Below are 14,160 nucleotides of genomic sequence, written 5' to 3'. Positions count from 1 at the left end.
ATTTATATTACACTAATAATTAACTACCGTAAGTACTAGTTTACTTCAGAATCAGTAGGCCAGTAAAACGAAAGAAAGTATCATGTTGAAAAGGATCATTTCAATACATTTTTTAATATGGGATTTTATTTTTAATTAATCACTGCCACTGTCAATGTCTGTAGAAGAGTTACCGGTAGTCTCCACGTCGCTCTGCCGAAGGTGATCTGTCTTCACTACCATCAAATTCATTAGATATTTCGCATTTTTTAAAACTTTTCGTTACTAATTGCGTGGAAATACCTTCCCAAGCATCTTTTATCCAAACACAAATCCCGTTAAAATCTGGGCGTTTGATTCTTCCTGTAGGCGTGAGAAAGAAATTTTCATCAGGGATCCATTTACTGTACAGTTGTTTTAATGCAGATTTGAACGGTTTATTAATGCAGACATCTAGTGGTTGCAATAAAGATGTCAATCCCTATTACTATTACTTGGTCTGTCATACCCTTTTTTAAAATGTCTTTCACTTTATCAGTCGTATGTCCCCGATAACTATCCATTACTAACATACCGGAATTTTTTTATTAAGTAAATCTCCTGATCGCTTTTGCCATACACACCTGATCCGATCTAAAATTAAGGTTTCGTCCATCTAATCTGATTCCTGTACTCTGATAATAACTCCATTTACCAGTACGATAGGAAGAGTTTTTCTTTTAAAAACAATGTACGGAGGTAATTTTGATTCATCAGAAGTAAAAAGCATAACACTACACCTTTGTTTTTCATTATCACTCGTGCGAATCGTAACCCTTTTTTACCTTTTTGTTTACAGTTCTGTTAAATAGCATTTCAAAATATACGGGGGTTTGATCAGCGTTTCCTATTTGAGAAGGCAAATAGTCTTTATCTTTTCTAAGATTTATTATGTATTTGTGAAAATATAATATTTTTTGTTCATAAGCGTCTAGAAGTCGTTGAGAAACGGTCGTCTTTCGTCTTATTGACAAATCATTTCGTGCAAAAAATCGTGTTATCCATCCACGGCTTGCTTTAAAATCAACTTTATTCAATGATTTAGCGATTTCACGAGCATATGATTGACCCATTTCTGTCGTGACAGCATAATCGCATTTCCTTTTTTCCATAACAAAGTCATACAATTTTTTTCTGTCTGTATTTTGGTTTTAAGCACCGAAAATCCCTTTTATTACCAGTGGCTTTCACCAGAAGTTGTTTCTTCTTACGCTAGTCTCGAATGCAGCTTTCATCTACGTCAAATTTTCTTCCTGCCGACCGATTTCCAATTTTTTCAGCCTCTTCTATTACGCGCAGTTTTTCATTTACTGTAAAAGATCGTAGACGCTGTACTTTTGTACTCATTTTAATGCCGTATTTAAAATAAATCACTGTATTAAACTTTACAAGATAAACTACAGATAAAATGCACATAACCGTCCACTTATACAAACAGTACAATGACTATGGCGAACAGACAAGACGACGATGGTAACTGATACTGTAACTGTAGTGTCATTAGAACCGGATGCAGCTTATACAGAATGAATCAGTTTTATAAAAATACCGTAACTTCGTTCCTATCGATAATATGAACAGGATGTTAATAATTAAGGATGTATTCTGTATAAGCGGCATCCGGTATTGATAAAAGAAAGCCTAATGTAACTATATTTATGTGATTGAATTTAGGTACTTCTAAGAAAACGTTTACTTTTCATAAATTATCCTGGCTAAAGGATATGTTTCAAGTAAGCCCCGCACCCTTATATTTTCTCTCCAATTCCAAGAAAAAAAGTTTGGGGTACACGAATAAATACGGTATTCTCTGTCAATATAAGGAGTAATAGAATTTGTTGACCTTAATTATGATAAAAAGTTAGTGTATAAATATATTATTTAGTCTGAAAATGATTAAAAATTGGCTCCTAAAACAGTATAATTCGTTCAAAAAGTAACTATATACTTGTCATGTACTAGTACAACAATACGTAACATCGACTTACTTTACAGTATTGGAAATGGTCTCCATCTATATCATGATGAATGTGCAAGCGTTTCTTCTTGTTCATTATGACTTTCACAAGTTGTGCATGTTAAATGTTCTTAGTGAAATCAATACCAAGTTGAAATTCCTGGAGTCTGTGAGGGTTTTTTTCGATTAATATTACTTTTTGCTAACCCCAGTAGTAAAACTGCGGTGAGCTTAAGACCAGTGAACGTGGTAGCCACAGTTCCTTAGAAATGATTCGATCTCACAAAACCTCTTGCAGTATCTTGATATCCTGGGTGTGTGTGTGGCCGCGCTATCTGGTTGAATCCAAGCGTTATTAATTTCGACCCCGTTAAGTTCTCCCATGAACCGGTGAATGATTTCAAAATAACGAGCTGAATTTATTTTTTATCGAATAATTTTCGGCCGAGTGTTGTTCTCCTGTGTATTTGAATCCACACCCAAATTTTCTGATCATGTAGAGCAGTGATTATCAACCTTTTCAGCTCCACAACCCCCAAAAAGTAAAAAAAATATATATAATAAGTATTTCGCGACCGCCCTAAACCCCAACCTAATGAAACTTAGTTAAAAATATTTAGCTGCGTTGATAACGACGGGTATGAATATGCACGTATTAAGTGCACAAACATAATCAATTTACAGTCCCATTTGATGTGTTGGTGGTCATTGTAATTTGGTCTGCTTACAAAATATTCGCTGTGACAGATCATGTTGCAACATACATATGATTCGTTTGAAAATTTCGTGCTCTCAACAGTATAAAAGAGGCGTAAGGGATTGCAGAACATCAGTTTAGTTTCGAAAGCGAAGCGAGGGTCTGGTCTCTATAAGTTTTTAAAAGCGCAGTTTCATTGAAAATAATAATAATAATTGAAATTTCGGTTTTTTATCTCACAAAACCGATAGGAACAGATCAATCAAAGAAACATATGTTTTTTGCAAATCAAAATCTGGTCGTGCAAAACGACAATGTCTTTTTGACAATTTTTATGAAGCTACAAAAAACTAAATCATAAATTGGACAAAACGTATTGCACTATGTAGTGATGGTGTAAAGAGATAACAAGAAGAACAGAGGATTTCTGAAAAAAATAAAAGATCATCTTACACCAAGGGCGGAGTGGGCGCTGTGCTTCCTTCATAGACTCTCTTTTGCCAGAAAACACAAAAATATTCTTTGAGAAACTATAAAAATGGTTAGTTTTATTAAAAGGCAACCATTAGGCTGTTTGCTAAATTATGCGATGAAAAAAAAAACTTTCTTCTTATCCATACAGAAGTCAGATGGTTCACCCGGTTATTGAAATCGCGAGATGAATTAATATTTTTCCGAGATAAACAAATGTCATTCTCAACTTTTTTTACAGACTAATGAGTAAATGTTGCTGTCGGCTTACTTAGCTGATATATCTTTTCATTTTTACAAGGACTAGGAATTTACAAGGACTTGATAAAAAAAATTTATTAATGACAGATAAAGCTTTCATTAAGAAGCTTGATATCTAGATTATTCGCCTTCAAAGAAAGATTTTGGTATGTTTCCATTCACTTCCGATTATATTGAGAAAGATTTTAATGAAGAAAATATTATTTACGGTAGTCTGGATAGCATGAAGATGCATTTGCCTAAGCTTAAAATTCAGTTGGCAGAGTATTTTTCGGAAGATAAAAATGATTTCTCGAATAGTTGGGTACTGAATCCTTTTAGTCAAAACGTTGTTGCAGCTGCCCCAGTTGAGTTTCACTACCAACTCATTGAAATATCTGCTGATAAAATGTTACAACCACGATTCACATCTGATTTAGAAACGTTTTGGCTTTTTCGTCGAAGTGAATATAGAAATTTAGTCAGTGAAAATATTAATCCCTTTCTTTCCGTCTTACATCTGTGAGAAAGGGTTTTCGTTTATGGCTGCGCTGAAAACTAAATGTAGGAATCGTCTTTTATCATTTGGAAACAATTTGATTTTGTGGATATGTGGATCTATGTTAAAAACACAACTTTTAATTTTTTTTTTCTCATAAAATTTTTAATTATTGCTTACAAGTTGTAGACTAATTTTGTGACCCCCTTTCATATCTCCGCGACCCCCAGGTTGAGAAACGTCGATGAACAGGGATTTCATGTACAATATACGAGTTGCCTGCAGACCATGTACCTTAGTCCTTCGCGTCACACACTCTGATATATGGAACTACGCCTCATCGTTATAGAAATCATAGTCAAAAATTTCGATACAATTTTCCGCTAGAGTCTGTTGAAACTATTCACAGTATTAAATAATAGGCTTTCCACAGTCTGGGCAACTTCACTTTATATAGGATGAGACTGAGCTTCTGTGTAACTGCCTTCTATGCAGTTTAAACCTTTTTTTTTTCTGTTGAGCCGATTTTCGCATGGACGTTTTGGAAATACGTTGCACATAAGTTGATATGTTTTGCATTTTTTCTTTATTGAGTCCACCACTTTGCTCATAGTCCTTTACCGATTCAATCTTCTACATTTTTCGATTAGCGCTCACTTTTATGATTAGAACTGGTTTACCTGGAAATCTAACAGAAAACTGGTTTTTCACTGTCTGAGTGTACTCCTATGCTCAAGGAAGATGTATTGAATAAGTAATATTTGCTGTTATAAAGTTAAAACTGTTCTAAGCGCGTACGAGAAATACAGTCATAATCGTTCAATAGTGACAAAGACATAATGAATAACAAACAGCCTAACATACCTTCTCGTCTCAAGATCACTTTACACAAACATTATATGCAGTACATGGAATATAATATTTCAACAAACAATCGTGTTTATATACATATATAGTTTATATATGTATAAACATATCGAATGCATTATATCTTCTTTTAGAAAAGTTACAAAAACTGAAAAAAATTGAAATTAAAAAACACGATGTTTAGGCTTGGCGTGAAGTAAAAGTGTTAAATCGATAATTAACAAATAGAGTAACAAGTGAAATTAAATTCTAACAAAATTGATGTAAATAAAGTAAATAAAAAAGTTACACCAATTAAAAATTACGACTTCAATTAAATGCAAAAAAAAAAAATCAAATTAATAGACAGGTCAGAATGTAATTTAATATAGCTGTTTTTATTTAAAAATCAGATGATAATTATGAAATGCTTTTAATTGAATTTTATTACTTTGAGCAACCAGTTTGCATCATCACTGACTAAATTAATTGAAATTTAATTTAAATGTGTTCCATTATTGTCCATACATGTACTATTTTCTAATTTTTAATTCTAGAATCACTTACCCTAATAATATCTTTTCCTGTTGGAACACTATGTATTTATTCTAAATTTTAGTTACTGTTTGGTTCATTAATTAATTTAATTTTTTTTAAAAAGTATATAAATAAGTGTACTTAATAGTTACGTCAATGTTATATCGGAAATACGAATTGTGATATCATTAAAATTGTGGTATCTTCCAGAATACAAAAAAAAGATTTTGCATATCAAAGCAATTTCAAAATTTTCATCATTTTCAGAACTGCTGAATCATTAAGTCAGTATATACTGTTACAACGGATGAAAACCATAACACCGCAGTGCGGCGTAGTATTTTGATACACGTTACTTGTTATACAACAGTTATAACGTTTCTGTAATAAATTAATCACTGCCAAATTATTTAGATATTCTCCACGCTGTATTTTGTAGAATAGTCCATTCAGATTTAATAAAAATAGTTGTTAATGTTGTGTGAATATTTTAATTACAAATACTAATTTTGCGTAATAATCCGTTTAATTCATCTTGAAAAAATGTCATTTTTTTAAAGATTTATTAACAACTAATAACTTATATAACAACTAATAATTTCCATTAAATTAAGCGTAAATTTATTAAATACGTAAAATTTTAGATATTTTTATGTTTCACTCTTAAATTTATAAAATTAACAGATATAAGTTGTGCCCAGAGGAGTTAAGAACTTTAATCTTTAGATAAAACTTTTACTAAGTGCCAACTTGTAATGTACTTCAACTGACAAGCATCAGAGAAATAACTTGTCAGTTAAATTGTTGGCAATTACTTAAAATATTTACGAAGCACGTATCTTACGTTAGTAATTTAGCAGTTTAACTGAGTTATACCATATGAATTTTTGATTGAAGATTTTTATGTTAGTCACAACTTTATCTTATCTAATTTTTTTTTTAAATAAAAAGAAAGTTATAAAATACGTTCAGAATACTTTTATTTTGTCAGTAAAGCGTGAATGAATTATTATTATATTAATAATGAAAAATATGTTCACAATTAATAAACTTTACTCTTGTCAGCTTGTTAATTTTGTCCATGTGATAAATTCTGTCCTTTCTAAAGGCTTATCAATAGACTCAGTTTGAAATAAAGGAAATCAATTTATAAATAAATATTAATTACACTTTTTAAAGAAATACTATAATAACTTCGGAAATACCTTTAAATCTTGTTATTCCTGAAAATAAAATTTCTCGAATGAAAACAGTTAGATACGAATTAATAGGCAGTATTTGCAATTTCCGAAGAATTTATTGAAGAATCTCTAGCTTTAAATTATGAGGAATAAACGTATTAAGATTATCTTCAGCTACCACAAAATTTCAAAATAAAAAGTTAAAACCAAAGACCATCCTCAAAAGGAGTTTTATTAAAAAAGACACATACGAGTTTTTCGCCTCACGGGGATCAAAGGATATTTTAATATATTTCTAAAAATTTTACAAAGAAAACGTTAAGAAAAATATCAAAAAAGGGGCAACAGTGGGAAGATATTTAATTAGCTGAAATTTTTTATCTCTTTGGTCTTTTTTAATTCAATTTTCTGTACATATAGAACAATAACAATTTAGTTAATAAATAATAAAATAATAAAAAAAATAAATAAAACAGTATCCTTTCAATTTAAATATTTTTGTCTAAAGTTAAGGTATTTTCATAGTTAAGAGATAATAAAACCTAAGCTATCAAAATTAGTTTTTTCTAATGGTAAAACCTAATTCAATTGACATTGTTTCGGTTAATATCACTTTTTTGGCAGTATAACTGCTAATAATTTAGTTTTACCTTATTAATTTGTTTTCAAATTTATTTTTACATTTTGAATATATTTCAGAATTTATAGTAATAAGAAAAATAAGATATCAACGTATTCAGAAACAGAAAAATCTTAATGTAGATCTGGAACAACCATCAAACTTAATAATCATTAAAGTAGACAAGTAATGTTTGGTTTTTTTTTTTTTTAATTATCTTTTGTCAAATTTATAAAAAAGTGTTGAATATATAAAAATTCAAAATAATATTCAGTAAATTTATTAAGAAAAAATACCTAGACAAAGAAAAGTTTTATTCTTAATAAAAATTTAAGGTCATTTTTAATATATGTAAAATAATAACTTTATAAAAGTGAAGTAATAAAATCCTTACCTCTTTGTCTATCATATGCATTGATACATTCTGATGTCATAAACTGACTGACGAGTGCAGTTTTACCAACTCCTTGAGCTCCGACCATAGCAACCGTGTACGATGTAAAATCTGGAGAGTGTAATGGAGACAATGGGGGTGGAGGTTCAGGTGCTGTTGGACCACAGTCTTGTCCCGCTTGTCCCTGAGGAGGTAGTAAACTGTTACTACGTGAACGACGCCGCCTGAATGAATCACCTCTGTTAACGACTCCTGAAAAAAATTTAAAAAAATAAATTCATTAACAAATACTGCTATCAATAAATCAGCAACGAATGATATTAGCACAAACAGAAAGAAAAATAATATAAATCGTGAATCTATGGATTACAATAAATTTTAATCAAATTGAACTGACATTTATTTTTAGTGGTGTATTTTCCTGGTGCATTTTACAGTTTTGTCAGCTTTGTCAAGTCTTAAGTGGGAAATCTTCAGTTTTAATAATAAATCATTTGTAAATTTCATAAAAATTTTAAGAAATGTATTTAAAATACTTATTTATTTACTCTCACTGTAATAGAAATGCGGGAATTTATAAATTAATTTTTAAAGAGAATAATAAAAATTTTGGATATGTAAGGTAAACAAAAAAAAGTTTTATAAAAAAGTTAAACAAAATAATAAATGAAAAAAACGTTAAAAAAAGGAGAAGCCTCATTTAAACCGATGTGCCTTCTCTTAAAAAATATATCATTAATGAAATAATTAATTTCAATAATTAAAGTTTTATTTGGCTATAACTCTGGAACAAACGAAAATAATTACCACTTATGATATATCGCTGAAAAGCTCTCAATGAGGGATTATTACTGCAGTTAAGAAAAAGTACAAAATCCAAATTTTTTTGCAAACAAAAGGGGAGGTGCATAACTAGATATTAAAACAGTCCTAAATCCAAAATTTCAGCATCCTACGGTTACAAATAATCACGCACAGAATGAAAATATGTAACACTATATCAAAAAATTGATAATTTTTGTTCCATTGTAATAGTTTTAGTAATAAAAAGATGCTATAAATAATCATGTTAGAAATTTTTTTTGTCTCTGAATAAAATATACAATCGGTTACAATTTTAAAGAAACCAAAAGTAAATATGATCACGTACAATCGGGTGCAGAGAGGCTTCCATCGAGGCTCTCAAAAATCACATACTAATATTCCTATACAGAATATTCATTCTAAGTACATACATAAAGTCTGAGACAGTACTAATGGTAACTCAACGCAAAATAAAAACAATCAAAAAATTAATAAACAAGAGAAAAGATGAAACGCTGAGAGAGAAAAAAAACGCTTGAACGAAGCGAAAAAAGTTGAAGTGAAATAATGAATTGATGAATAACACTCAGCTGATGCAGCTCAAACTCAAATTACATAAAGTTACAAAGATCTAATCACGTGGCGTCGTTTTAGCCTTCTAAAATCCTCATTACTGTCTAAAAGGCTAATAGTTAAAAAATTCACGTGATTTTTTAGTCAACAGTTTATCCTTTGCACCGAATTTTTGTATTTCTTCCCGAACAAACGGTAAACCCAATTATTCGTAGATTTCACAGTTTCTTACGAACTAAGGCGCTTCTGTTTTGCTCCTGTAATTTGTTTTGGAATCGCTGAATTAGCCTGACGTTGGTGCTACTTGTAATACCTCAAAGCTGGATCCCATAGGGTCAAACCGGTTTCAGAATATTCAACGACTGTTTTTATATAGTGAGAGTTGAGATCTCCTGCTCTGAAACCAGTACACATTTCCTTAAATGTAATATTCAGTTGTTTTATTATTTCCCTTTTAAGATTTAAAAAATATTTAAATAAAAATAAATTTGATAGTATATTTACAGGATTACTTTCATTATACCAAAAACAATAATCAAGTCAACGTATCAATTACAACATTAACATAACGTATTAATCATAATATTAACGAATGAAAAAATAAAATCTATAACTTTTACGAAAATTAAACAATATTACTGGATAAAAGATTACAAAATTTTAATAAGATTTTAATAGGAAAATAGAGTTAATGTAACCGGACTATCTCAACTGAGACTTACCTCCTCATTTTTTACTTACATTGTTTGAACTTATTCGAAATTTTTTTAACAATTATTAAGTTAGGAAAGTTCTTATTTATCATCTCACTGAATTATATTAAAATACAGTTTTGTTACTTTTCAAGAAAATTTGTAAATAAAAAAGGAAAATTGAGTTAGGCATTTTAGAAAAACTTGCATTTCACGAAGCAGTAATGAGTATCTTAAGCTGTTCTGGTTATAATAAAAAAAATATCCAGTGTAGATGGACAGCTATTACTGCCAACTAAATGATATAAACTCTAACTACAATCAGTATTTTAACTGGTTTCTCTCATTCATTTGCAGTGTTGTCAAAATGAATGAGACAATTAATGACATTAAATGACAATGCTGTCATTCAAAATATTGCAGTTACAAATATTTATTTCAAGAATACTGTTTTGATTCATTTCAGTTTTATAATTATGGACAATAGCTGAGAGATAGATCGATCTTTAAATATTCCTATTTTTACAAGAAGTAACCGACAACACTTCAAAGATGATCATATTAAAAGAAACTGTTTCAAAATTCTACGTAACATCGTACTGAAAAAAATATTTATAAAATTGGACAAAGATAATTTATAAATAATATGTAATGTTTGGAGAAGTTTCATCAGCTTTTTGTTATTTGTATTAGGAGATATTGAATATATATTATGTAATTTCTTCTAATCCTCAAGGCTAAATCTGGGGTATTAGAAAATTTCACCTAATGAAAAATATTGCAATTTAAAGACTTAAGGATTATGATAAAAGTACATAATTACAAAATAGTATATACATATATTTATATTATTAGGTTATAGTTGATATTTCAATAACGTATTTTAAAAATAGGGAAAAATATGAATTGTAAATTTACAATTTATTTTTAACTGAATACAGCAATAAATATATATACAAAAAACAACAAATGGATATTGAATCTGAAAATGAATGAAATGCATATATCATATCATATAGGAAATGAGAATGTAGACAAGATATATAAAGGTTACATACATCTATTTATTGACGGGGATATATAAGTTTTATATTATATGACACAGATAGATGGAGTATTGGATATTCTGACAAATAACAATTGTCGACGTATATTTCAGGAACGAAGTAATTATTTACAATTATAGATAATCGATGACTGTATGACTGATGTAAAATAATAAAAATAAAAAAAACAAAAAACAAAACCATTAAACATAGTTCCGTTTAATTATCTTCAATAACGTAGATTAATGTAGCCGATAATTTAGTTTCAATACCGAAATCTAAAAACATAAATCCTATAACAATTTTCTAGAAGCAGAAATTAAAGGTATAAAACCCTCGTGTACAGAGTAATTTTTTGTGTAATTATAAATAATTTTAAAACTAATAATATGCATAAATATTTATAATAAATTTTTAATTTAGTTTACTATCATCGACATTAATAAATTTAAAAAACAATCGGTTAATAATTAGAAAACCTTCGATCTTTCAGATTACTTTTATTATGCAAGTAATTTATTTTTACGATTTTATTTTTTTCTCATAAAATTTCTACATGATTTATTTTAATATTACGAGGATGATCCAAGAGGTTTTGAACAATTTATACAAAATGAAATATATTTTGTTATAAAAAAAGGATTATTCAAATAATCTCAAATTTAAAAGAAAAAATAAGCTCATATAAAAATAAGGCTGTAATCCCATTTATAGATATAGGAATATAAGTTTAAAAAGCTTAGCCGAGAATAAAATATCAATACAGACTAAATAATGATAGAAATCAAAATAATAATCATATCTAACGAACAGTCATATTTCAGGAATATTAATGCATAAAATGCATTGCAAATGGAATATTAATTGCTTTGTTTCCTATTCATGTTATTATATTCGTTCACCAGTATTTATATTGCTATTATTTTATTTTTTATTTTAAATCCAATATTGTCCATTTTTATTCAATATAATATATCAACAATATTACAATCTCATTAAAGTTATCATTTCAAAATATTTCTAACTAAAGTATACTTATTTTTTTTTATAAATTATCTGAATTACAAAATTTTTATCAATAATTTTTATTAATAAGTTATAAGTTTTCATTTTTCTATGCTAATTAATACAAATGGTAAATATAAAGTAAAAAAAGAGTTAAATGGAAGAAAATTCTTAAGAGATTGAAAGAAACTGAAAGGATCATAAAGAGAAAAAATTAGAATCGAATGACAGATGGTTAATTAAAAAATTATATAATTATAGAAAAGAAAATTAGGAGCAATGAAAATAAATAAAGATATGACTGATTGGGTGGGTCTAGATCATGGTGTTAGATAAGGATGCTGTCTCTCACCGATGTTATTCAACAATTAGATTGAATATATGACAAGGAATATATCAGAAGAAAAGAGAACAAGGAATAAGAATAGGAGGACGAAAACTAAGATGCATAAAGTTTGGTGATGAAATGGTAATGGAAGGAACCAACAAAGTATATTTGGTGATAAGGACAAGTGAAGGAAGAATAGAAAAAGTAAAATATACAAATATTTGAGTATTACGGACTAGAAGGGTCCAATGGAAACAAAAGAAGAATAGCAATGGCAAAGGAATCCTTCACAGTAAACCAGAGGAAATTACTACGTAGAAAAGTCTGGACCTAAAACAATTAAGAAAGAGGTTAGCCGATTGCTAAGTACGGAATATGTTGTTGTATGAGAGTGAAGCATGGACAATAAAAAAGAGAGAGAGACTGAATTGAGACTTTTATATGGAGAAGGATAGAAAAAATAAGATTGATGGATAAAGTGAGTAATGAACAGGATTAAAAAAGAAAGAGCACTTATGAGGGAACTACATTAAAACAAAAGAAACTGGATGGACATTTGGTTAGAGGAAGTGGAATATTGATAACTGTATTAGAAATAGAAGAAGAGAGGAAGTGAGGAAGAAGAAGGACAAACTTAATGGATGAACCAAAAATGGTCGAAGGAAACGGTTTGGGACATGCACTGATGGAGACAGAGGTGGCGTAAGGAATCTGAACACCAAATGATGAACAATTGTGTAGAGAGATTTTGAATTTACAATTTCTGGTTACTATATTAATACGGCTGATTCAAACCAGAACTTCCAGTAACTTACTCCTTAGATTTGCTTTAATTTTTTTTTTTTAAATCCATGACTGATGTCAATTATGACATTTGTGAGAAATACGCTATTATATTTAATAAATATATAATAAAATATCAGAGAAAATTCTACAAATTATTTAAAAAACATATCAATTGTAAATATTTCATTGCAGAGAATTTATCGCTAAATAAACTGAGGAGAAATCATGTTTAAAAATTTCTTTCATAAAAAAAACAATTTCTTTGAAATAACATAAATAATAGGATCTAAATTAATAAATAAATAATAGTCTCTACTTTTCTAGGATTACTGGATAAATTTTAAAATATTTTGTACCTGTTAAAATATATATGAATATCTATAATAGAACAAAGTAAATTACAATTATTTTTGTAACATAAATAATTCAGTTTTATGGTTAATGACAAAAACTAGTAAACTCAACTAGTAAAAACCCTAATATTTAATGAGATTGACCTTATTAGTATAAGTATTAAGTACGAACTAAATCGCTGAATCCTATATTTCGTATTCATCAAACCGTCTGAGCTCTGAAATTGGGGAGTGAGTATTTCAAAATAAAAAAAGTACTGGAGCGATTGTATTCAGTAGACTTGGAACGGTTGTTATTCTAATGTGATTGGTATATCTTAAGTGACGTTAATACAACAGGCAGCCCAGTTTAAGAAGAAATTTTTTATAAATTTATAACAATATTTAAGGTAGAGATGAGGAATACCGGGTCAAAATAGGATATGCAGCTACCCCTCAATTTATTTCATACTGGGGAATTAAAGGTTCTAAGTTAATGAAAAAGAGAGGATGTCAGCCATGACAATCAATCCATCAGCAACATAAAAACTAAATAAATGTTTGATGACCTCAGTAGGCAGACCACGACTCAGAAACATGAATAATTAGAGTGGTAATATCAATTAACTGATTATCACTAGTACTCTATATTTGGCTATAATTATTTTTCTACTGAAAACAAAAAAAATATTATGAATTGATTTAGGTTACCTAAAGGGAAACTATTATTCACTGCTAAATGATATAGAATAGTATGACGTGCAAAAAATTATTTTAGTTGTAAACTAATAAACATGCCCACATCGAAGAAATAACAGTGACTTAAGTAATCGATTGAATAATCTTTTTTGTAGCTTCTTAAATGATTTAATAATTGTTTTTTTTTTATTTTGTAAATGATTAATATACATATTCTAAATTCTTGAATTCTAAACCCCTTTGGTTATCGGATTTTTACTTTGAGTGTCCTACAAAGCATGGTTGTACATTTTATCTTGAAGATTATGTTACAGATATTAAAAAGAAAATTAAAATGTTAAACTTCTTCAATTACTGTCAAAGCTAAAAAAAATGTGAAAAGTTTATATATATATATATATATATATATATATATATATTATATAATTTTATAGTA

General features: G+C 28.6%; 1 protein-coding gene across 1 annotated transcript in view; it reads right to left on the bottom strand.

The window, feature by feature from the left end:
- The window catches only part of Rgk3 (Rad, Gem/Kir family member 3), an 836,659-nt gene that overhangs the window by 86,046 nt on the left and 736,453 nt on the right, over positions 1–14,160 (bottom strand). The window contains exon 3 of the mRNA XM_075369062.1: positions 7,460–7,711. Coding sequence (XP_075225177.1) covers positions 7,460–7,711 — 252 coding nt within the window. The remainder of the gene's footprint in view (positions 1–7,459; positions 7,712–14,160) is intronic.

This window comes from Lycorma delicatula, chromosome 6 (genome assembly GCF_047948215.1).
Source record: "Lycorma delicatula isolate Av1 chromosome 6, ASM4794821v1, whole genome shotgun sequence".
NCBI classification, from domain to species: domain Eukaryota; kingdom Metazoa; phylum Arthropoda; class Insecta; order Hemiptera; family Fulgoridae; genus Lycorma; species Lycorma delicatula.
The sequence above is the reverse complement of the archived record's forward strand: the minus strand, read 5'-3'. Positions and strand labels throughout refer to the sequence as shown.